Source organism: Suricata suricatta, chromosome 15, assembly GCF_006229205.1.
Source record: "Suricata suricatta isolate VVHF042 chromosome 15, meerkat_22Aug2017_6uvM2_HiC, whole genome shotgun sequence".
NCBI classification, from domain to species: domain Eukaryota; kingdom Metazoa; phylum Chordata; class Mammalia; order Carnivora; family Herpestidae; genus Suricata; species Suricata suricatta.
The window spans coordinates 46,041,293-46,066,897 of NC_043714.1; the positions used below are offsets into that span (position 1 = coordinate 46,041,293).

A 25,605-nucleotide genomic window follows, 5' to 3' on the forward strand; every position below is an offset into this window, starting at 1 on the left:
GGTGCGGGGCAGGCGGCGGCGCGACGGGCCGCTCGGGCCACGGCTTCCGCACAAGTTTGGGCCAGTTCCTGAAGGGCGCCGCCGGGTCCCCGCCGCCGAGCGGGGCCGGGACGCTGCTGCCCGACTCTGGGCCTGGGGCAGGTGCAGGGGTGTGGGGCGAGTTAGCCTGCCCGGCGCTGGAAGCCTGGGCGCCCCGGGAGGCGGCGGGCGGGGGTGTTGGGCCGGGGCGTGCGGTTGCTTGAGACTCGGGGCCCAGGTGCTCCGTGGCCCTCCCGGTCCAGCGGGGCTCCTTTTCCCTTTCGCTCGCCCCTGCCCACGAAAACTGATTTCGCTCCGCCAGGAGGAATCCTAGACATCTCCGCCTTGTTGGCCTTTTGAAAAGCAGAAAAAGTGTATCCCCCAGAGACCGCCACAAAACCCGGCTCTTTGGAATCCTTAAAGGGTTTAAGAATGCATTACATCTTAAGGAATTACCCTGGGACTCCGTTTTCTTGTGCGTAGTAAGCTATCCAACAAGGGCCTTAGATGTCTCGATTCTATTAATACCTTTAACTTATTCGCACCCCCAGCATGACTTTTCCCCCCTCCATCTCACTCATCCTCTGCCCACCTTGTATCGTGTGTTCAGGCAGCGTAAATGTTCTATCATCCGGTCCCTAGAGATGAGACTTCCTCCGCAAATTATACATTCTGTGCCAAAGCAGGTGGAAGCCTATCTCCCGAGGACGGAATTTTCCGTCATTTTCCCAGTGTTAGTTACCCCGGGTGAAAATCTTAACTCTGCACTTTAACGTCCGCATTTGAGTTTATGACCAGTGTTGCAGATCCACTCCCTCGGTTGTTTTTACAGTCATTGACCCAGAACTCATTTTCAGGAAAAGAGCTTCCTTCAAAATGGTAAAATAATGAAACGGGAATTTGAACACTTTATTTTTGGATGGAAAGCTGAGAATGAAGAGAGCGAGTAATCCAAGCCATGTTGTAAAACCTGGAATCTGAAGAAAATGGAAATGTTTACATTTTTGTGGACATGTATTTTTCTACCCTTCATACGAGGACACAGTCTTTTCACCTGTGAACCGATTACTGTTCCCAGATGTATGAAAATGGCCTACAACATGACCTTTTTCCCTAATTTAATGGGTCATTATGACCAGAGCACAGCTGCTGTGAAAATGGAGGTGAGTATTTCTTCATACATTTAAAGAGAAGTAGTTTGTGTTCTGCTCTGGAACAAACTGTAAGTGTGACCTTTTATTTTTTAAAACATAGGGATTTCTTCAAGTTGTGCACAAGTCGTATTTGGAATACATCCTTTTGAAAATTAATTCCCCCTACTAAAATTTTGTGTGGATTTGTGGTCTGTTCGTGGATTTGCCTAAGATAGGGTTTCTTTGATATGAAATGTATGATTTCAAATGAAAGTGTATGGTTTTCTATGATTTTGAAGTATCTTGCACCTGCCAAATATTTTGCTTTCCTGAGTTATTTATGGTAGTTCCTCTAGAAATGTAAATTCTGAATTTTTCCTAATTCATTGAACATATAATCTCTCTGGCCTAAGTCAACTAAAAGTGCCTGAACTGCATACATACCTTTTCATTAGTAGTTGTACACCTGTCACAGTTTTTCTGTGTTAAATCAATTACTGGAAGATGGGGCTGTAGATAGTGTTTTGGTAAAAAGTGACTTTTTTTTTTTTCTGCACAGAGCACTTAAGTATTGTTTGTAAGATACCTGTTAAGAGAAACCACATATCTGGGGAGGAGCAAGTGACACTAAAGATTGCCTTAGGTGCTTTAGTTACCTGTCCCTGCTTTAGAGATATGCAGATTGCTAGGCTAGTGTGGGAAGGAAGAGTTACCTGTAGAGACAGGAACTTGCCCTCCTGTACAGATCTGTTAGGTTGATAAGTCTCCTGTAGCGAGGACAACGCATATTTTTGTAGTTTATCTCCAAAAAAAGTGTCCAGGGATGGTAAAGCCTCTTTTTCCTTTTAGAATGTTGCTTAGAAATGAACCCCTTATAATTTTAATATTACTATAAAATTGATTTGATTTGTTTTTGCCCATTCAAGTCTTCCCTTGGTGTTTAGTTGAATAGTGCTTTGACTGCGTCATTTTAGATTCAGATCTAAAGTAACAGCTTTTAAAGTTAAGGAGATGTACTTCAAAAGGATATTACAAATTACATTATGGTAATCTTTCAGTGTTTTTTTTTTTTTTACACCAATGCACAATATCATTTTGAACACTGAACAAGGGATGCAATGATATTTTCATTGATTAATCAGGACCATTTTGATAGTTTAATATGGTTAAAATAAAGTATGTAGTAGGAGTACCTTCAGAGAATAATTATATAAATCACTCATGTTTTCTGTGATAAGTTTTATAGCTCCTGTCTTATCAAGTTCTTAAATTTTTAAAAATGTTTATTTATTTATTTTTGAGAGAGAGCACAGCAGGGGAGGGGCAGAGAGAGAGAGAGAAAGAGAGGGAGACACAGGCTCCAGGCTCTAAGCTGTCAGCCCAGAGCCCAATGCTGGGCTTGAACTCGGGAACCACAAGATCATGACCTAAGCCAAAGTCGTTAGCTGCTCAACTGACTGAGCCACCCAGGTGCCCCCACCTAATGTTTTTGCTTTAAAATCTGATTTCCTTTGTGTATAGTAGCTACATATGTTTTAAGTTTGCATGATAACATTGGCCTTATAAATTCAGATCATTTGGAGTTTCTTATCATAGAGGACCACTATAGAGAGAGGGAGAGATGCAGTCCTGCTATTAAATCCTCTGATTTTAAGATGGTAAGAAGTACTTTTTGTTCCACATGTATCTTTAAAACCAATTGTTTCTGCCTTTAAAATAAAAAGGTTTTTTTATTTACCTCGTATCTTTCCTTTCCCAGGTGTTTTGTGTCATTATCAAGAAGGCATTTTTGTTCTCCCCACATTTATTTGATTGCTAATGTTGGAAACCTCATCATATAACCTTCCTCATATGCTAAACTTTCTCATAGTCTTTACTGCTAAGTTTTGTTCTATAACTCATACTTCAAATACTGCTTGAAGTCATCGAGCAGTTGTTTAATACAGCTTTAACTTACAAAAGAAGAAAGGGAAGTACAAAGGCAAAATAATATCAACCTTAGTCACACTTTAATTCTCTGTGTATTATTTTTTCCCGAATGTGTGAAGTCCTATGATTTGAGAGTTGTGAAACTAAATATCATGCAGAGCTTCTTAATCACTTTTGTGCCATTGACCACTTTTCAGAATAAGAGCAAAATTTAAAATACAAATAAAATGAGAGGCACCTGGGTGGCTCAATCAGTTAAGCGCTGACTTCAGCTCAGTCATGATATCGAAGTTGATGAGTTTGAGTCACATGGTGGGCTCTGTGCTGACAACTAGGAGCCTAGAGCCTTCTTCAGATCCTGTGTCTCCCTTTCTCTCTCTGCCTCTTCACCACACTCTGTCTCTCTCTCTCAAAAATAAACATTAAAAACATTAAATATATATATATAAATAAAATGAGTAACATTACAAAGGAAACCAATTATGATTAAGAACCCCTGAACCCTTCATCATACAGGTTGAAGAAACTATAGCTCACAGAAGTTATGATTTGTCCACAGTGTGAGCACATAATGTGACAGTCTTCTCTGTCAACATGGACCATAATGTTACTTTAAAAAAAAATTTTGTTTTTAATGCTTACTTAATTTTGAGTGATTCACAGAGTGTGAGCAGGGGAGGAGCAGAGAGGGGGGGAGACACAGAATCTGAAGCAGGCTCCAGACTCTGAGCTTTCAGTACAGAGCCCAGTGTGGGGCTCAGCCCCATGAACAGTGAGATCATTACCTGAACTGAAGTTGAATGCCCAAAAGACTGAGCCACCCAGGCGTCCCCGTAATGTCATCTTTAAGTGGTTTTTTTTTTTTAGCCTTTGACCTTATTGGATAAAAAAGAAAACATTTCCTAAGATTCAGAATGTGATGTGTTAATATTAGTCTTTGCTGCTGCTTTGCAAAGTTCCTTTCTATAAAAATTAAACTGGGAATTTTGGTGTTTTTTTAACTGTTATTCAGACCTACCTCTCTTTCTCTTTCCGTATCTGTGCCATGAATACAAAGTCTCAGTTTTCACCGATCTCTCCCTCCTGGTGTTGTCAAAGTGATTTTATTTTATTTATTTTTTTAAGTGATTTTATTAAAACACATATCCAGATCGCTCAGTCAGTTGAGCACACCGGACTTTGGCTCAGGTCATGATCTCACAGTTTGTGTGTTTGAGCCCTGCCTGGGGATCTGGGCTGACAACGTGAAGCCTGTTTGGGATTCTCTCTCTGCCTCTGTCCCACTCACTTTCTGTCTCTCAAAATAAATAAAAGAAACCACGCATATCCACAGTCAACTTTGGAGTTAAAATTCTTCACCATTTCCCTAACGCTGGAAGAATGAAGACCTGACTCCAGCGTGTCGCACAAAGCTCTTCACATGCGACCCGCTTTCCTGTCCACTCCCCATCTTGTCCCCTCTCAGGTTACACGATCACATCAGCCAAACTGACCTGTTTGTAGAACTCACATCCGTATTACTCCCTCTCACTTCTCTACCTTTGCACCCACTGTGTTGCCTACTTCCCAGGCTCTCTACCTGTCCTTCACTTGTTCAGTTTCTGCAGGTCTCCGTGAAAGCAGTACCTGCGCTCAGTGAGGCCTTCTTTCATCTTTCTCCCAAGCATATGTAATCTGCTTACTTTCTACACTGTAGGAGTACTTAAAATATACAGTGGTTCTTACTTATTATGCTGTATTGCGGTCATATATGTGGCTCTCACTAGATTGCAAGAGTGCTGAGTAGGGATGGTGTTTATTCATGTTTTTCCCCTAGTGCCTAGTACAGTGCCTCAGAGCATGATAGATACACCATAAAAGCTGAATAAATAAAAAGGTGGTGTTTCCTGCTCTAATAAGTCCGCAAAGAGAATTTTACCTACAAATTTTTACCTTTACCTCTATCGTCTGCGGTGTCCAGGTGAAAGAAATTCTATTATTTTTAGGTAGTTTCGTATCACCCACTTTGGTTCTACCTGAGCCTAGTTCTGAGAAAATGATCAGTTGACATCCTGTTTCCTCTAATATTTCCCATTTTAGCATGACCCATGTTTCTTAGAATTTATTTCAAGAATTTTATTTTTAACCGTTTATGTTTTTTGGATGGAGTGCAAGAATTCATCTTTTGATTGACCCATTAGAAGCCATATGTATCTGATTTTTTTCAAACATTGTACTGTAAACAAAACAAAAACACTGTACTGCAATTCAATTAAATACTAAATTATAACTGCATATTGTTCAGCTTCTACTTAAAAAAAGCATTTTTTAGCTTCTTTAAAGAACAGGTTGGGTTTTATACTTCCAACCCAACTGCCTTAGGTTCTTGCTAGTCCCTGTGGAATTTCCTGTGTTCCGTGTTCCATATGAATTAATGTTAGGAGGAGGGGCTGGAGAATTACCAGCTGATTATGGCAACCAGTTGTGCCTTCTTAGTTCCCAAGAATTCCATATGTCAAATGATCTATCTCCTCTTTCACGCCTTAGTTTTCATTTTGTATGATGGCTGTCCTGTTTTATAGAATTCATGACATCTGTTGTCAGTGCTCATCTGTGATCTATGAGATGGGTTTAGAGCAGTGGTTCTCAAAGTTCAGTTCATAGACCAGCAGTTTGTGAACTTGTTAGAAGTGCAGGTTCATGGACCCCCATCTCAACCTACTGAATCATGATTGTGAAGACGGAGCCCGGGAATCTGTGTTTTAACAAGTTGTCCAGGTGTTTCTTATGAATGTTAAAATTTGAGACCTATTGGTTTAGAGCAAGGAATACAAACTTTCTGTAAAGAACGAAATAATAAATGTTTGTGACTTTGCAAACCATATAGACTCTGTCACGGCTATTCAGCTCTGCAATTGTAGCAAAAAAACAAAAAAGGCATCCATAAACAATATGTAAACAAATGAGTTTGGATGTGTTTCAGTGAAACTTTATTTACAAAAAGTCAGTGGGCTGGTTTTGGCCCAGTTTGTAGTTTGTTGAACCTGGTTTAACATATTTGAAAATGTTCTTAAGGATTATAAACACAGCATGTACTAAGTAAACATTACTGTGCATTCTTGTTAATATGTTATTTACTTTCCACATACATTTTTCTTAGGCCAAATTTATCACAGACCACTGACTGGGATATTCTGGTTCTTTGGTTTTGTTTCAGAGATTGCTTGAAATAAGGGACTTCAGTTTTTTTCATTATTTTATTATCTGTAGCTGAAGTCATTTGTATTACAAAGAGTTAATTTACAATCCTGAATAGTAACTTGGCTTGGTAATGAGAAGGATGTTGTACAGCCTAACGCTCCCAAGTAGAAAAACAAATGGCTGCTGGTTTCCCATTGTGTTCCATTTGTTTCATATCTAGAGCATTGTTTCCCAAATTGTGAGGTTGATGTCCCTGGAGAGACTGATTTCATCCAGAAAGAGCTGAGACTGATCTAGGGAAAATGGAAACAGGAATACTGTATTTTTCTTTTTGAATTGCCTTCACTGAGCTCTAAGCAAAAGCGAAGTCATGTACTGTGTTTGGAACAGCATGTGGTCCTTCCACTTTTGAACAGTCTAACGGGAAGTGAGCCCAAAAAACTCTGCTTTCCTTTCCACCTGTTACTGTGCACTCCTAAAATGTCTCTATTGAATTAAAAATAAAGGAATGAAGAAAAACTGTATAAACAAACTTCGAAGGGAAAAACTCTGTTTCTGTTCAGTAGTTTTTTTAAAAACATTTTCACTTTCCTGCTTTTAGAGTCTGGTGGACCCCTTCATTTCCTCTTTATTCTCTCCTCTTATATCGCCATACACAAGGAGAGAAAATGTTTAGTGTGACTAACTTTTGTTTTCAGGGAAGACTTTCTGAAAATAGCTGTGACTATTCTGAAAGTGAGTTGAGTCATTCAAAATGAAATAGATACTGAAAAGTGTTCCAAGTCAGTTGTGTGTATAGTGGCTACTATTGTGTTTTAAATGTAGAAGTCACAAGCTTTAACTTCCTTTGTTATGTTGTGTTCCAGTAATAGAAAGTATTATGACTGTTTCTGGGTCTGCAGAATCAGGATTAGACCTGGAGGTGAGCAGGGAACAGTATTTCTCCTGTGGGGCTCCCCTGACAGGCACCAGCTTCCGGCAGGGCCATGCCTTGCTGCCCCACAGTCTCGGACGTTACTGGTTATGCCTTCAGGAGAGCCTGTCCGTACAGGAACAGGCTCCTTTCAGACTCTGAGATGACTTGCATTGTGCTTATTTCCTTCCCTTGAGAATGTGGCATGTGGATAATGAAGCTTTATGACTCTAGTTTGTGTATTTGTCATGTATCCATGTATTAATATTTGTTGAATGTGTACCTGAATGCGTAATTTCCCTGGAATTAGAGTTTTTCCAAGTTTTACATTAAAAAATTGGTTCTTTATTGGACAGATTGTTTTGTAGTGCCAACCAGTTACTTACTATATATTAATTTAATTTCCAAAATAGGCACTCATTTGGAGAAATAATTTAAAATATATAATGCTGCCTGCTAAGAACTGCTGTGAAAATAACAAGTATTCCATTATGGAAATAATGCAGATTCCTACTTTTAATTCTTGTATTCCAGGTTCCACTTTGTATTTTTTTAAAAAGCTCACTTTCCTGACATTGATCACATTCATGAAAATAAGTGACAAAGTTTGCATCACTGTATTATACACTAGTCCATTGAAATTCTCAAAGTATTTACTTGAGATCTCTGTAACCACTTTAACAGTATATACTGAGATGTAAACTTAATTTAAGGACCTCTTTAGTGACTGTTGTCTAGCCAAGGCGTGTCACTTTCTTTCATCGTTTTTTTAGACCTCTTCACTTGCCCTCAATTTTCATTACCATTACTGGAAGTTGGCTTTGTTTCAGTGTCTTTTTCAAATAAGGAATAAAGCTCTTATCGCTCCTTGAGAATTACTGTGTAAGTCACCGTGGATCCTGAAAGCGCAGATCCTGAGCTGAGAAGCAGGTGCCTTGTAGTCTGTGCAGTAGTGAAGCAGCTTGCTTCCTTGCTTCCCTGTGGGATTCATGTTTCAGCAAAGGGACAAATGTTTCTATATCTCCGTCTTTAGTACTAGGGGAGTGAAGACATAGCTAAGATACTGTCACAGGAGCACTCTGCCTGGGAGCAGCTTTATATCTTTTTTAAAAATAAAAATGTTTTTCTTCCTTTGATCCCTCTCGAGTAGAATTTTAACCAAGACTTTCTCTTTGGGTTAGAACACCACCAACTCCAGGCTTCTATTATGATTCCATTGCCATATCATAGCATGGGGAGCTAGCTGGTGTGTTTTAAGAAAGAGATGGTAGTATGGCAGAAGCAGGCATTCTGAGAGTGGAAGCAGGATGTTCATGCTGCTTTCCCATGTCTTTAATACCTGCTCTGCGCAGGCCACTTAAAGATGGAATGCTGTCGGGTACACTTGATGTTATGAGTAGGTGAGTTAGATAGTAAGTACCCAAGAGGTAATTTGGTGTATTATCTCTAGATGTCCAATAGTCATGTCCAGTCTCTACCAGGAACTATTAGCAAAACCAAGGTGGAAGGTCCTTTTCTTTATTTAGGGCTAATCTCCTCATTGGAATGTACCTGTGGCCTTATCAGCTTTATGTCCTAAATATGAGGGGCCAGTGTGATGTCCTATGAAATGACAATATGGTTAGAGTTTCTGACAATGAAATTGAGGCACATAGCTGAAGAGCTAATGTTACTCTAACATGGTGCTTCTCACACTTTGGTGTCCATGGGAATCATCTGAAGGGCTTGGTAAAACAGAGATCACTGTCCCCATCGTCTTTCTGAAATTGTAGGTCTGGGGTGGGATGGAGAAGTGCATTTTTTTTTTTTTTAACATTTATTTATCCTTGAGAGACAGAGCACAAGCAGAGGAAGGGTAGAGAAGGAGACACAAAATCCAAAGTAAGCTCCAGGCTCTGAGCCGTCAGCACAGAGCCTGATGCGGGGTTCAAACCCATGAACTGTGAAATCATGACCTGAGCCAAAGTCAGCCACTTAACCGACTGAGCTACCCAGGCGCCCTGAGAATTTGCATTTCTAACAAATTCCCCTAGGATACTGCTGCTGCTTTTTCAGGGATCACTCTTCTAGAACCACTGCTAAGGCAAGTTGGTAAAGATGTGTTGCTGTCCTTCCTAGAGGAAAGTAAATGGCTTTTGGAGGAAGAGAGCATTGGCCAGGTTAGCATATGAAGTGCCAAGTCTGTACTGATTTGGTACAGTAAAGAGACCACATCTGGAAAAATATCTGAGTCATTTGATTAAGGTTGCTTAAGACATCTATTAGTAAATATATCCAGCTGTACTGGAAAGTACAATGGACAGGTGCTAAGAATTACACCCCTAAATATGTTTTTGATGGTGTTATATTCTCTGGAAGCCCTCTCTGGCTTGCATTTCTGCTTTCAATTTTCTGTCATGGTACAGGGAGACCTCCCATGGCTTCATTTGGCCCCTTCTACCATAATAATGTTTATTCAAGGAGACAGTTTCATGATTGTGCTTTTGCTAAATACAGCTATTTGAAATACACATGCATGGGCTTGGGAAATTACAATGGGTTGGGTTTGGGGGTCCCACTAAGCTCTTGTCATAATAAGCCCATTTATCATCTGACCTTCCGAAGCCTAGTTTATGAAACTAGCACATTGAATCTAGAATGAATACACCCATATCAGTGTGCCGTAGCCCTGTCTGAAATTATGTTCTTTCCTCCATAATCCAGGACACTCAGAAAGCAATATAAGTGAACAATGTTTTACAAGTAATGTATACTCCTGTTTTCCAGATTTGATTTTGATTTGAGCCTCCCAGGGCATGCTAAGGTAGAACTCTTCTTTTGGGTTGAGACATTGAAGAGTGGTAGGGATGTGGTATGAGGCTATTTTTTTCTTATAAAGTAAATCTTTCAGGTGAGGATGATCTACCTCAGCAAAGGATGAGGGTCTGCTTTGAGGTCTTCAGGTTCAGAGCACTGTGTAGGTCTCTGAACCTTGTCTTGTGTTTCCACTTCAGATCTGGGGGTCCCATGGCTTTCAGATCAAGTAACTCTTGATCTCTTGTGTGAAAGGGTAGAAAATTTAACTAATGTAATTAGGCAACATGCAGGATCAAACTGTGCATTTAGTTTTCAACTTGTTAAACCTTAAGTCTTTTTAATCCTTGTATTTCACTCCACACCTCCAGCCAAAAATTTAGGGATGCCAGTTTGTTTGTCACTCTTTTTGTTCCAAGCTAAACAGTCCCACTGGAGGCACTCACCTCAGCCCACCATCCTTGAATACTTCATGCTTTTCATACTATTTTGTGCCTCTCTGGCACTAGACACTCAGCCTTACCTTTACTGGGCATATCATTCTAAGACATTCTGGGAATCTAAGTGACTACAAGGATAATGGCAAGTAGCTAGTTTTCTGTAATATACCATGGGTTGCCTGATTTCCATTTCGAAATGCTAGTAGAATGGTTCACTGCTTTTGACCCCAAGTTAAGCCAGAAAACCATTCTAGAATTCCTCCCATTTCACGGAGGTCACTTACAACCATTCTCTATATAATTGCTATACCAGCCAGTCTTTTTGGTTGCAAACAGTAGAAACCAGCTTTGACTAACTTAAGCAGAAAATGGATGGATATTGGATAGCTTCTTGAATCACAGGGGAGACTGGAGAATCAGGTTCAAGATATAGTGAGGAGCAAAGGGAGCCAGGACACAGCTAAGATCATGCCATAGGATCAGTGCCAACACCATTGGACACTTCCTGAACCATTGTCCCTGTATACTTATTTTGGCACTGTGGGCATTATTGAACCCACTGCAGTTGCCTCTAATAATCTGTTCTTTTGCACAGCACTCTCCCCAAGAGTCACAATACCTGGAGTATCCAAATGGCCACGTTTAGATCATGTGCCTCTGTGTTTATTAGCAGGTTGCACCCTTGCATCCCTTCTTAAGCTTCTGGAGCACCTCACCTACTTTGGGATTCTCCAAAATAGGGCTGCTGGGCAGATGGAAATGATAAGCATTCACTCGAGAGTTCAGCGCAAGACAGTATTACTGATCAAGGAGGAAAGGTCATTGTAGTACCTACGGTTGTTTTGAAATTTATGTCCAGCTCTGCTACCCAAGTCTTTGTTACCTTCTTCATAAACTTTTTGAGTCATAAAGTGTCCTTAGATATCATCCAGTAGTTCATCACTCTCATCTACTAGTGGACAGTCTGAGACTGAACACAGAAAATGATCTGCCAAAGGTGGAACTAGTAGTTAATAACAAAGCTGGAACCAGAATTAGAATGTTGGCATTATTCGACGCAAAAGATTCTACTTTGTATATTCTGGTTCTTATTGTCTATTTATCATAGATCGATTCTGGTTATATTTCAGAATGGAGGCATCAGTTGCCTTCTTAATTGCCCTCTTCTTCATCATCCCTGTTAGTACTAATTATAACTACCACAGGATTTCTGCCAGGGACTGGCCATTTCCTTAAAGGAGCCTACATTTTATTTCTCCGAATATAAAATTATAATCAACTGGACCATTTTAGTTATTATCGAAAAGTAGAATCTCAAAAGCATTGATATTTTGTGTTGTGGAGTTACTGGATGAGTTTCTGAGCCTTTGAAAATGAAATTTGAAAAAGAGAAATTCACGAGTGAGACCATGAAGGCCCTGAGTTACCCACTGAGAGATTTGAAGGAGGTGTGTCACTAAGCGGGGAGGAGAAAGGGAGCCGACTGATCAGACTAGGAAATTTAAATCTTTGTTCAATTCACATATTCACATAGCACTAGTCCTACTACATATATATAAATACCAGTTTAATGGTATGATGGAATTCAAAGTATAAGATTATGGACATAAGAAATGTCATAGTCGGGGCGCCTGGGTGGCTCAGTCGGTTAAGCCTCCGGCTTCGGCTCAGGTCAGATCTCACTTTCGTGGGTTCGAGCCCCGCGTCAGGCTCTGTGCCGACAGCTAGCTCAGAGCCTGGAGCCTGCTTCTGGTTCTGTGTCTCCTTCTCTCTCTGCCCCTTCTCCTCTCATGCTCTGTCTCTTTCTATATCAAAAATAAATAAAAAACATTAAAAAAAAATGTCATAGTCAAGGGGCGTCTGGGTGGCTCAGTTGGTTAAACGTCCAACTTCACCTCACATCATGATCTCACGGTCTGTGAGTTTGAGCCCTGCATCAGGCTCTGTGCTGACAGCTCAGAGCCTGGAGCCTGCTTCAGATTCTCTGTCCCTCTCTGTCTGCTCCCTCCCTGCTCATGCCCTGTCTCTGTCTCTCAAAAATAAGTGAACATTAAAAAAAATTTTTTTAAATGTCATATTTGTAGTTTTTCCATCTCTGGGGGGTTAGTTTCTAAGAAACCCAGGACATTTTGTGGAAAACCGTAAATGATTCCTATCAAGTTTTTTGGTTCAAAGGATTGGGGAAATATGCTCGTTCCACTTATTCTGAAAAAGTACCTGCATCAGGAGGTACGTGCATCATCTGAAATGTGATAAACAGAGTTCAAGGTTTTGTCCTCTTTGATCATGTGTCCTGTGAACATTTATTTTTTCAACTGAAGACTTTTGTTTCATATAGAAGATTACTAATCCTCTTTTGGTATCTTTTATGTCCCTTTCATCCTTATTGGCCTTCTTGCCCATCTTGTGCTGTGGGGAGGGGTCGTTTTCAGTGAGAGCTGGGTAGTAGTGGGATGTCAGGGTTCAAAGAGGATGCACTTTGGAGTCTTATGAACCCCGGCTCACATCCTGGTTGCTTACTACTTAGGACACTTGATGAAAGTTGCTCTTAGAGACTCAGTTTCATCATCTGCATAGTAGAGACAAGAACATCTCTCTCATAGGATTGTTGTAAAAAAGGAACTGGTATATGAAAAAGCACAGTGCCCAGTTAATGGCAAGTGCTAAATAAATCAAAGTCTGATTTATTATCAGTACCTATAGTATTGGTAAAAGTAGCATTAGACAGGAATACAGGCACTTAAATTCTAATTCAGGCTAGATTTGGGGATTTCAACAACTTCAATAAGCAGTTGGATTCTGTTTTTTTCACTTGTAATCTGAGGGTCTGGATTAGGTCAGTAGTTTTCAAACTGTGATCTCTGGAAGTGCTTTGAGGTCACTGGCAGGGAAGGGGAGCAGTGAGAGGTATCTCAGAGGGAGGCCTTCCTTTTCAGCCAGAGCAGCTGTGCTTTTATTTATTTAATATATCAGGCTTCTTTGTAATCTCCTATTTAGAGAAAATCTTACTTGGCAAAATACACACATACACACACACACACACACTTTGAAAATAATAGACTTAAAAGTCCACTCAAGTCCCTTCCAAGTTTAAATTCTTTATGTCTATTAGTTGGCAACAGAACTTGAAAATGGTCCACACTGGATCTGACCCAAAGTGTCTTATTTTGTCCTGTATGGTATTTTAAATGTTTATACTAAAGTGAAAAAATTTTAAATATGGAGATTTTAACATAAAAATCTAGATTCTAACTCATGAAAAATTGATATAGCTGATAATTCTGTGCCCCCATTTTCAAATGACAGTCTCTTAGAGTTGAGTGGCAGCTGCTGCCGTCTACTCCTGCTCTCTTGTACCCCTCTGAATTTACCTGTCTAGCCTCTGCAGGTGTTTGAGTTTTCAGTGTCTGATTTATTCTCGGCACATTGCATACACACAAACCAGTATTATTGGATTAACCAGTGTTGACATTCTAGAAGAATTAAACAAAGGATGTGTCTTGTAAGGAAATTATTTTAATACAGCAAAGTACATGTGTCACTTATTTCTGCCTACCCTTAAACTGGACAAGAAATAGTTCTTACGTGCTGACCATCAATTTATCCTAGCTATTGCAGAAAGACTCCTGAGTTAGAAGAATTAAACACAGTGTATTTTTATTCTTTCCACTATAGGGTCTGATTAACAGACACTCAAAAATTTAAGGAACTAGGCTTATTTGGGAGTGAATAAGGAAGTAAGTGTTACCAGTTGCCCATGCTTCTTCTTCCAACTCTGTCCCAGAATGGATACTCACACAGTCCGGGCGTTATCCCTCTTGGGATACAGAAAATTGAGAAAAGTACTCTGCTGTTCTGTAAGAAGCTCCTCTTAGGCAGCAAAGGGTCAATCTCAGCATCATTCACACGCGGAGGTGTGGGACACCACCTGTGGCCGCCCTGTCTTTACTCAGGCGCTTGGCCCCATCGGGGCAGGGTGGACTCTGCACTCATCCAATGTCCTTTAAAGCTCTTGTGCCCTAATTGTTGGGTGTAGGTTCTGTGTGTGCCCTTTAAGTCAGACATGTTAATTGTAGTTTTGTAATCACATCTCGCTTTTACTTATTAATTTTTTGTATGTTTGTCCTTTCACTCAGAAAAATGCACTGAGATTTCTCATTAAGATCATGGAATTCTCCATTTTTCCTTGTACTTTTTTTGCTTTTCACTTTATATACTTGATGCTATTTTATTAGGTGTATACAGTGCTCAGCAATGTATTTTAAAGTGTATTTGTTACATTTTATCCAGAACTCGAATGTTTGTTGGCAGGAGATATTTAGTTGGTCAGACTGCTGAAAAGTAGAAGTCCTCATTGTCCTTTTTTTACATTTCTTACATTCCTTCAGATGCTCAATATCCTGTCATTTTTTATGTTTAAATTTAATTCCAGTGTAGTTATCATACAGTGCTATAAGGGTTTCATGTGTACAATAATACAGTGATTCAACAATTCAATGTATTACTCAGTGCTCATCAAAATACACTCCTTAATCCCCATAACCTGTTTCACCCAGCCCTCCAACTGACTTCCCCTCTAGTAAGTGTCTGTTCTAGATGGGTTTTTTTTTTCTCCTTTTTTGCTTTGTCCCTTAGTTTTATTTATAGTTCTAGAGACCGTTTTTTTGTTTGTTTGTTTTTCTCCTTTTTTCCTTAGTTCCTTTGTTTTATTCTTAAATACCACATATGAGTGAAACCATATTGTCTTTCAATGACTGGCTTATTTTGTTTACCATTATACTCTTTAGATCCATCCATGTTGTTGTAAATGGCAAGATTTCATTTATTTTTATGGCTGAATAATATTTCATTATTATATATACACACCACATCTTCTTTATCCATCTATCTATTGAGAGACCCTTACACTCCTTCCATAATTTGGCTATTGTAAATAATGCTGTAGTAAACAAAGGGGTGCATATATCCCTTTAAATTAGTGTTTTTGTATTCCTTGGGTAAATACCCACTAGTGCAATTTCTGGATCATAGGGTAGTTCTGTTTTTTATTTTTTGAGGAACTTCCATACTGTCTTCCATACTGGTTGCACCAGCGTGCATTGCCACCAACAGTGTAATAAAGGTTCCCTTTTCTCTACATCCTCACCAACAGTTATTTTTCCTTGAGTTTTTTTATTTTAGCCATTCTAACAGGTATCATTGTGGTTTTGATTTGTATTTCCCTGACGATGAATGATGTTGAGCAACTTTTCATGTGTCTGTTAGCCATCTGTATATCTTCGTTGGAGGAATGTCTGTATTTTCACTTAGATTATTTGTTTTTTTGGTGTTGAGTTATATCAGTTCTTTTATATATTTTGGATACTAATCCTTTATTGGATATATCCTTTGCAAATATATTCTCCCATTCAGTAGGTTGTCTTTTAGTTTTCTTGATCGTTTCCTTTGCTGTGTAGAAGCTTGCTTGCTTTATTTATTTATTTATTTATTTATTTATTTATTTATTTAAGGGAATGTATTTTTTTAATGCTTATTTTTAAGAGAGAAAGAGCATATAAGTGGGGGAGGTGCAAAGGTGGGGGGGACAGAGGATTTGAAGCAGGCTCTTGCTGACAGCAGAGAGCCTGATGTGGAGCTCAAACTCATGAACAGCGAGATCATGACCTGAGCTGAAGTCATATGTTCAACTGACTGAGCCACCCAGTTGCCTCACTTTTTATTTTCATGTACTCCTGATAGTTTATTTTTGTTTTTATTTCTCTTACCTTAGGAGACATACCTAGAAAGATGTTGTTATGGCTGATGTCAGAGAAACTACTGCGTGTGCTCTCTTTTAGGGTTTTTATGGTTTCAGGTCTCACATTTAGGTCTTTCTTACACCAGACAAACATAAACTCACATGGAATAAAGTGGTCCGTTTTATTCTTTTGCATGTAGCTGTCCAGTTTTCCCACCATTTGCTCAAGAAGTTTCCCCCCATTATATATTCTTGCCTCCTTTGTCAAAAGATATTGACTGTATGATTATGGTTTTTTTTTTTTCTGGGCTTTCTGTTTTGTTCCATTGACTTGTGTGTCTCTTTTTGTGACAGTACCATACTGTGTTGATTACTACGTTTGTAATATAACTTGAAGTCTGGAATTGTGATACCTCCAGTTTTGTTTTTCTTTTTTCAAGATTGCTTTAGCTGTTTAAGATCTTCTGTGGTTCCCTACAAATTTTAGTATTGTTTGTTTAGGTTCTGTGAAAACTGCTGTTGGTATTCTGATCGAGATTGAATTAAATGTGTAGATTGCTTTGGGTAGTATAGATATTTTAACAAGATTTGTCCTTCTAATCCACAAACGTGGAATGTCGTTTTGTTTGTGTCGTCTTCAGTGTCTTTCATTAGTGTTTTATAGTTTTCAGAGTATAGGTTTTTCACCTCTTAAGTTAAGTTTATTGCTATATATTTATTTTTGGTGAAATTGTAAATGGGATTCTTTTCTTGATTTCTCTTTCTGCTGCTTCATTAATAGTGTATAGAAATACAACAGGTTTCTGTACATTGATTTTGTATCCTGCAACCTCACTGAATTCATTTATCACTTCTAGTAGTTTCTTAGTGGAGTCTTTAGGATTTTCTATATATAATATGTCATCTGCAAATAGTGAAAATTTTACTTCTTCTTTACCAATTTGAGTGCCTTTTATTTCTTTGTGTTGTCTGATTGCCGTGACTAGGACTTGCAGTACCACATTGAATGGAAGTGGTGAGAGTGAACATCCTTGTCTTCTTCCTGATCTTACAGGAAAAGTGCTCAATTGTTCCTCATTGAGTATGATGTTAGCTTTGAGTTTTTGATATAAGGCCTTTATTATGTTGAGATATGTTTCTTCCAAACCTACTTTGTTGAGGGTTTTCATCATGAATGGATGTTGTACTTTGTCGAGTGCTTTTTCTGCATCTATTAAAATGGTCATGTAGTTTTTATCCTTTATTTTGTTGATGTGATATATCATGTTGACTGACCTGCAAATATTGAACAACATCCATCCTTGCATCGCAGGAATAAATCCCACCATTGTGTTAAATGATCTTTTTAATGCATTGTTGGATTTGGTTTGCTAATATTTTGTTGAGGACTTTTGGATCTATGTTCATCAGAAATATTGGCCTGTACTCTTTTTCTGTGGTGTCTTTATCTGGTTTTGGCATCAGGGTAATTCTGGTCTCATAGAATGAATTTGAAGTTTGGGGAAAAATAGGTATTAACTCTTCTTTAAATGTTTGATAGAATGTGAAGCCCTCTGTTCCTGGATTTCTGTTTGTTAGGAGTTTTTGATTATTGATTCAATATCATTGCTGGTAATTAGTCTATTTACACTTTCCATTTCTTCCTGATTCAGTTTTGGGAAGTTATATGTTTCTAGGAATTTGTCCCATTTCTTCTACGTTGTCCAAGTTGTTGGCATGTACTTTTTCATAATATTTTCTGAGAGTCATTTGTATTTCTGTGCTATTGGTTGTTATTCTTCTCTTTTATTTATGATTTAGTTATTTGAGTCCTCTTTCTCTCTTTTTATGAGTCTGGCTAGAGTTTTGTTGATCTTTTCAAAGAAACCAGCTCCTGATTCCATCAATCTGTTCTGTTGGTTTTTTAAATTTCTTTATCATCTATTTCTGCTTTAATCTTTATTATTTTCTTCCTTCTACTGGTTTGGGGTTTTGTTCTTCTTTTTCTAGCTCCTTTAGATGTAAGGGTAAGTTGTTTATTTGAGATTTTTCTTGCTTCTTGATGTAGGCCCTGTATTACTATAAACTTCCTTCCTAGAAATGCTTTTGCTGCATCTCAGAGATTTTGGACCATTGTGTTTTCATTTTCATTTCTGTCCATGTAATTTTTTATTTCTTCTTTAATTTCTTGGTTGACCAATTCATTGTGTAGTAACATATTATTTAACATCAATGTGTATGAGATTTTTTCTTGTGGTTGATTTCTAGTTTCATTGTGGTCAGAAAAGATACATCATACGACTTTGATTTTTTTGAACTTGTGAAAACTTATTTTAAGGCCTAATATGTGATCTATTCTGAAGAATGTTCTATGTGCACTTGAAAAGAATGTGTATTCTAGTATTTTAGAAAGGAATGTTCTGAATATATCTGTTAAGTCCATCTGATCCCATGTATTGATTTTTCTGTTTGAGTGATCTGTCCATTGATGCAAGTGGGATATTAAAGTTCTCTACCAATATTGTATTACTATCTATTAGTTCCTTTATGTTTGTTATTAACATATATATTTTTATATGTTATTGCATTATATATTTGAATGTTCCCATGTTGGGTGCATAAATACTTAACAATTATTATATCTTCTCTTTGGATTATCTCCCTTATGATGATAAAGTGTCCTTCTTTGTCTCTTGTAACAGTCTTTGTTTTAAAGTCTGTTTTGTCCAATATACGTATTGTTTTACCCCAGCTTTCTTTTCACATCATTTGCCTGATAAATGCTTTTCCATTCCTTCACTTTCCATCTGCCTGTGTCTTTAGGTCAGAAACAAGTCTCTAGTAGGCAGCATATAGATGTGTCTTTTTTTTTTTTTTATCCATGCCATTACTCTGTGTCTTTTTAAATTTTTTTAAAATGTTTGTTTATTTTTGAGAGAGAGACAGAGCATGAGCGGGAGAGAGGCAGAGAAAGAAGGAGACACAATCTGAAGTAGGCTCCAGGCTCTAAGCTGTCAGCACAGAGCCTGACGAGGTGCTCAAACTCATGAGCCACGAGAGTATGACCTGAACCAAAGTCGAATGCTCACCTGACTGAGCCACCCAGGTGTCCCTTACTTTCTTTTACATATGGCCTTTTCTTTCCACTCAGAGAGTCCCCTTTACCATTTCGTGTTGTGTAGTGGTCATGAACTCCCTTCACTTTTGTTGTCTGGAAAACTGTCTCTCCTATTCTGAATGATAGACTTGCTGGATAGATTATTCTTGGCTGCAGATTTTTATTTTTATTTATTTATTTATTTATTTTGCTTTCAGTGCTTTGAATATATCTTGTCACTGTCTTCTAGCCTGCAAAGTTTCCGCTGAAAAGTCTGCGGATGGCCTTATGGGGTTTCCCCTTATTTGTAACTGTGTTCTCCAGGTTAGGGAAGTTTTCAGCTGTTATTTCTTCAAATATATTTTCTGCCCCCTTTTTCTCTCTTTTTTTCCTCGGGTCCCTATAATGAGAATGTTAGTATGCTTGATGAAGGTGCTGAGTTACCTAAATGTGTTCTCATTTGGTATAATTTTTTTTCCTCTCACCTGCTCAGCTTCATTACCTCCCATTTTTCTGTCCTCTGGGTTGCTAATTCATTTTTTTTGCTTCCTCTAGCCTGATATATATTTCATCTAATGTATTTTTAATTTTATTTACTATGTTCTTCATCTTTGGTTCTTTTCTTATCTCTTTGTTGAGTCTGACTGATGTCCTCCACTCTTTACTCAAATCCAGTGTGTATCTTTATGATCGTTACTTTAAATTCCTAGCAGACATATTACCCATCTCTTTTTCACTTAGGTCTTTTGGTGTGGTTTTGTTCTCTTCTCTTATTTGGTACATAATCCTCTCTCTTCACTTTGTCTAACTCTGTCTGTTTCTCTGTGTTAGGAAAGTCAGCACCTCTTCTGGCCTTGAGTGTAATGGCCTTATGAAGGAGAAGTCCTACAGTCTCCTGTTCCCTGTTCACCAGAATCTGGTGCCTCAGGGGGATCTTCTAGGTGTGTTGTGTGTACGCCACTGTTGTATGTTGGCCACTTTTGCCTTTAGTCCAGTCCTCTGCAGTGGATCTCTTTGCCTTTGGTGGGCAATGTTTGGTCCCTGTGCTGTAAGTGGGCCAGTCTGGGGTCACCATTAGCTTGAGTTTAGTCAGACCAGGTGTTTGTCCAAGATGCAGTAGCACCAAACTGAAGGATGCTTTCCCTGTGTTGTCCCCAGAGAGCTTTTATTGATTGGTGGGGACTGCAATCAGACCAGCTGTCTGCTCCCAGCCCACTTTTGGGACCTAGTGCCTGGTGTGTTTGGTTATCTTGCCCTCATTTGCAGGAGTCACTTTGGAGTGGTGCTTACACTGCCAAGCTTATGGCTCCAGTTTGAATAGGCTCCAAAAAAGAGCCATCTGGAGGGGGCAGGGCCCACAGTGTCGACAGGGTTTGTGCTGGCAGAGGGGACCTGCTGCCAATGCAGGGTGCAGCTGGTGTGACCACTGGGGTAGGACCCACAGTTTTGACAAGGTGTACTACTCTTCAGTGGGACCCAGCACCACCAGAGGATTGAAGCTTTACAGAGTGTGGGGTTGGGAGATAGGTGTTGGCAAAGTGCCACCAGTCTTCTCGGGGAGGGGACCCTCAGTGCTGGGACTGAGGCAGGCGTGGCTGGAAGAGGCAGATCCCCTAAGTGGGCAGCTGGTAGTGCAAGCAAGTTAGGTAGTAAGTATCAGGCACTGGGCTGCTTCCCAAAGGTGGCCATGTGTTTATGCTGAGGGCAGGGAAGGGAAATGGTGTCTTCCAGCTCCTTTGTTCTTCCGGGAGCCTCCCAGTGATCTCTATCTCTTGAGGGCACACTCTGAAATCCATAAAGAATCCTCCTGTGTGCCCCAGGCTGCTGCACCTATGCTGTATTTCCACAGGCTTTTGTAGTGCTGTCTCTTTAAGGGCGGGGACTCAGCTGGCTCTCCCAGAACCCAGCCTGCTGATGGTTTAAATTCCAGGCTTTAAGTCCCACTGTTTGTGAGAACTCCTGACTCAGCACCTCTCATTTTCAAAGCCAAATGTTACAGGGATTCATATTCCCATGCAGGTTCCCCTATGTGATGGTCTCTTTCTCTCCCTTCTCCATGCCCATGGTGTCTTCCTTCCCAGGGACCACCAGGGTTTGGCTAGCTCTGACCATGTCTCTGCCTGTCCTACCCTCTTCACTGTGGCCTCTTCTCTACCTTTAGTTGTGGAGCCCTGTTCTCCCAGTCTCTGGGTTGTTTTCTGGGTCATTTACACTGGTTTGAGCATTATCTGCGGGCTGAGGTGAGCCTCGGGTGCTCCTGCTCCACCATCTTCCCAGGTGCTCCACCTCCATTTCTTTTTATCTTTCAGAAATGACTCCAAATGTCTGTAATTCATTGATAGACCTTTCCCTGCCTTTTTTGTACAGTTACAGATGTTTTGCTTTGTCCTTAACCCTTTTTTTCTATTTCAATGGCATTTGGAGAAGAGGAGGATGTTAATATATAAATTTAGTGCATTTCTATTAAATCCAAATTTTTGTCTTCTCTTATTCTACGTTCTCTTTGGGTAATTTCATTCACGTATTTCGATTATCATTTTTATAATGATGGCTCCCAAATCTACATCCCTTACCTCAAGCCTCTCACCTGCAGAGCTCTATTTATTTAACTGCCTACTAGTAGATATCCACCCCCACATGTCCCATGGGCACTTCAAACTGTCCATGCAGGTGAATGGATAAAGTATGGTGTAGCCACATGATGGAATACTACTTAGCGATGAAAAAGAATGAACTGTTGATACACGGAACAACATGGATGAATCTCAAAATAATGATGCCAAGTGAAAGAACCCAAACAAAATATATGCTGTAGGCTTCTATTTATATAAAATTCTAGAAAATGTCATTTTATAATGACAGAAAGCAGGTCAGTGGTTGCCAGGGGAGGTTATTGGCTTAGGGTGGGGGTGGGGGATGAGAGGGGAGATAGGAGGGAGGGATTACAAAGACCAAGAGGAAACTTTTTCTATATGGTGATGGATAAAAACTATTTATATATGGTGATGGATATGTTTATTTCCTTGATTGTGATAATGGTTTCAAAACCCATCAAAGTATACACTTCATTCATACTGAGTGGAATTCTTCAGGAAGTAGATGGCCATCAAGTCAAGGGTGCACAGGAACAATGGCACTGGAGATAACTTTGGCAATCCTTCACGCATAGTTGGTAATGAACACCATGGCTCAGGATGAGTTTCCCGAGGAGTGAGTGTAAGTAAGTTAGAGGTCTGAGGACTAAGCTCTGAAGCGCTTCAATATTTAGAATTGGGAAATGGAAGAAGATCAGAAAAAGAACAGCAATAAGAAATCCAGGAGAAATCGGATTCTAGAAGCTGGCTGAGAAAAGCCTCAGGAGGAGGGCAGGATCCACTGTGTAAAACATTGAGAGTGGAGTAGGATGAGGACTCAGAATTGACTGTTGGATTTGACGTGGAGGTTATCAGTGGCTCTGACAGGCAGTTTCACTGAAGTGTGAGGACGATTGGAGAGGGGGCTCCTGAGGGAACGGGAAGAGCAGAAGTGGAGGAAGAAAGTAAAGACAACTATTTTTTCTATAAAGGGGAACAGGAAAATGGAATAATGGCTGGATGGGGGTTGGGATGTGGGGTCAAGGAAAGATATTGTTTTGTTGTATTGTGGCTATGGTGGGAGATACAGAACGAGTTTGTGTGATAGGATAGGCACTGGAGCACAGGTTTGGAATTCAGGTGTTGAAGGAGAGAATGTGAGAGAGATCTCTGTAAAAGAAAATTAACTGACTAAAGATTTGGGCCAGAAATGCTTTAGTAGTAAGACTGCAGTGTGATGCCAGCTTTTTCAGTTTGGGAGCTAGTACCCTTCTGTTCTGAGAAATGGTCTTCTGTTCTTTATTTATCATCTACACTCCCCCATTCCCTGTTGTTCTTTCTAGAACTCCTGTAGTAATGTGTTGGACACTTGGACTGATCGTCTGATTAGGAGGATTTTCTCTCCAATTGTCCATCTCTCCCTCAGCTTAACTTCTAATTCTTCAGTAGAAGTTTTTTTTATTTGAGCTGTCTTATTTGTTTTCCATAGTATGCTATTCTTTTTAAATGGATGTAGTAACTTCTCACAAGATATTAAGGTTTTTGTTTTGTAGTTTTTTATTTTCCTCTGTTTCCTGCATAATCTCTCTTTCCTCCAAACATCCGATTATCTGCTTGCTTGTTTTGGTCTGTCTTTGATGTGGGAGGCCTCCTGCCCTTGTATTTGTGTGGAAGACTCAAAAGGTCCACGTGCATAATGGGGCTTGCTACTGGAGGGCTTCATAGTAGGGTGAGCTCAGAGTTGGCTTTTTCATTGTCAGTATGTAGAGCTCTTAAAAAAAAATTTTTTTTTCAAAGAATGGGGATGGTAGGTATGTGCCTGAACAGAACAGGAACAAGAAGGTGAGGGCACCATGTTTCTGTAGATAGTTACTAAGTCCCCCTCTTTTCACCTTGTGCCATATCCCCTGCCTGTGCCTGATACCACACGTCAGAACATCTCTGGTTTCGTTTCTTATGGAAACAACCTTGGTCGCATGAAGTAGTCGTCTGGCTGCTGGGGTAGGGGTTAGAGTTGGGAGGGCATGGAGAGAAATTGATTAGTAAACATTCCTACAGTATTGGCCTTCTGTGCTACTTGGTACTTCAAGGAACTGAGACTCTCAAGTTCTTTAGGGTGCATCCATTCATTGTCATCTGAATCCCTCCCCTCCTGCTTCATAGCCCGCCCGTATCCCATTAAATCACTTTTCACTCCTCTGATAGCGTTCTGTCTTGGAAAGGTTGGGGCTTTCTTTTCTGTTGGTTTTTATCCTTTGGAAAAGTCAGATATGCTAATGTAGTCTCTCCTGTGCACTTACTAGTGGGTTAGAACCTTTTATTCTTCATTATAATTTTAGTGAGGAACCTGAGGAGAGAAAGGAGGCAAACATATGTGGTTAATGTGCCAGGTTTATCCAGAATCCATCCGCGCTCTTATAAAGTGTAATCTTCACAGTAACTAATATTTATTGAGTGCTCACTATATGCCAGACCCTGGTTGAAGTGCTTTAGATTTATTAACTCAGTACTCATAACAATCTTGACAGGTACTGTTATTGCCATTTTGCAGGTAAAGAAACTAAGGCACAGAAAGGTTACATAATTTGACAGTTACACGGCCAGTAAGTGAGGGACTAGCATTCCAATGCAGCTCTCAGACTCTAGAGATACCCCCTGCTCAAAACTCCAATAGGATTTCATTCCTTGATTTGAAAATCCAGACAATTTAGCATGCCACTCGTGCTCTCCAGGACCAGGCCCAGTGCACCCCTCCAATCTCACCCTCTACTCTGCCCTTAGTGCCACCTCTTCGACCTTCTTTTCTGGCCACGCCGAGCTTCTTGCCCTGCATATGCACAGTCTAGTAATTTCGTGCCTTTTTCATGCTTTGCCCCAAACATTCCTTCATTCTCTAGAGTGCTCAGTTCACTGTTAGGGTATTCAGCATACACTTATAAATTGAATATTTGTATAGTTTATTCACGTAGCAATAAACTCATGCTTTTGTTTTGACTTAGCATGTTTTCATAAAAAATGTATAATTGAATAAAATATTCCATTGTGTGTCTAGGATAGACTAACTGAAATGATCTCCTTAAAATCTGATTATATGGAGGTATGCCTGGCTAGCTCAGTTGGTAGAGCATGTTACTCTTGATCTCAGGTCATGAATTTGAACCCCATATTGGGCAGAAAGATTACTTTATAGATAAATAAATGAATGTGAAAAAAATTATACTATATTGAGAGACAAAGATTCTTTTGGAGTGTAAGTGATAAGGTATATAGTTTAAATAGTACATTGATTCCATTCACTTGCTATTAAAATGTTCTCTAACCTTATTTTGTTGTTTTTCTTAATAGCTTTTTCTTCCTCTTGCAAATTTGGAATGTTCTCCAAACGTTGAAACTTTCCTTTGCAAAGCTTTTGTACCAACCTGCACCGAACAAATTCGTGTGGTCCCACCTTGTCGTAAGTCTTGTGAGAAAGTGTATTCTGATTGCAAAAAGATAATTGACACTTTTGGTATCCGATGGCCTGAAGAACTTGAATGTGACAGGTAAATTATGTTTTCAACTGACAGCTACCAATGGTATTTTAATGTTGGTATTAGTTTTCCAGAATGTTTGTGACAGGCTTTATTTCAAGAATGTTTATGGCACACTTAGTATATACCAGCCACTGTGGATGATGAGTCTTTTGGGCACAATGGTGAGCAAAAGTAGACTTGCAGTGGGAACTTAGAGTGGGGTGGGAGGAACAGCTAGTAGTCAAATAATTAAAATAATAAATGTAAAATTATAACCATGCTAGATACGGCAGAGGAGAGG

General features: G+C 39.5%; 1 protein-coding gene and 2 long non-coding RNA genes across 6 annotated transcripts in view; 1 reads left to right on the plus strand and 2 right to left on the minus strand.

The window, feature by feature from the left end:
• Window positions 1-880: 880 nt before the first annotated feature.
• The window catches only part of FZD6 (frizzled class receptor 6), a 39,180-nt gene continuing 14,455 nt past the window's right edge, over window positions 881-25,605 (plus strand). Inside the window, exons 1-2 of the mRNA XM_029923879.1 lie at window positions 881-1,181; window positions 25,138-25,334. Of these exons, the coding sequence (XP_029779739.1) occupies window positions 1,005-1,181; window positions 25,138-25,334 (374 nt within the window). The 5' untranslated portion in view covers window positions 881-1,004. The remainder of the gene's footprint in view (window positions 1,182-25,137; window positions 25,335-25,605) is intronic.
• LOC115279321 lies at window positions 913-11,420 on the minus strand. Of its 2 annotated transcripts, none has more exons than XR_003903362.1 (3): window positions 11,238-11,420; window positions 11,026-11,151; window positions 913-995 (listed from the first exon to the last, which is right to left on the minus strand). It is a non-coding gene; the product is annotated as an uncharacterized LOC115279321 (long non-coding RNA). The 2 variants fall into 2 exon arrangements; XR_003903361.1 differs by lacking the exon at window positions 913-995 and adding an exon at window positions 6,048-6,553.
• Window positions 23,798-25,605, minus strand: part of LOC115279320 — a 32,929-nt gene continuing 31,121 nt past the window's right edge. For 2 of the 3 annotated variants that reach the window (XR_003903358.1, XR_003903359.1), the window contains one exon: window positions 23,798-24,139. This is a non-coding gene — a long non-coding RNA (uncharacterized LOC115279320). Of the gene's footprint in view, window positions 24,140-25,112; window positions 25,271-25,605 lie in introns of all 3 variants that reach the window. The other variant, XR_003903360.1, reaches the window with a different exon arrangement.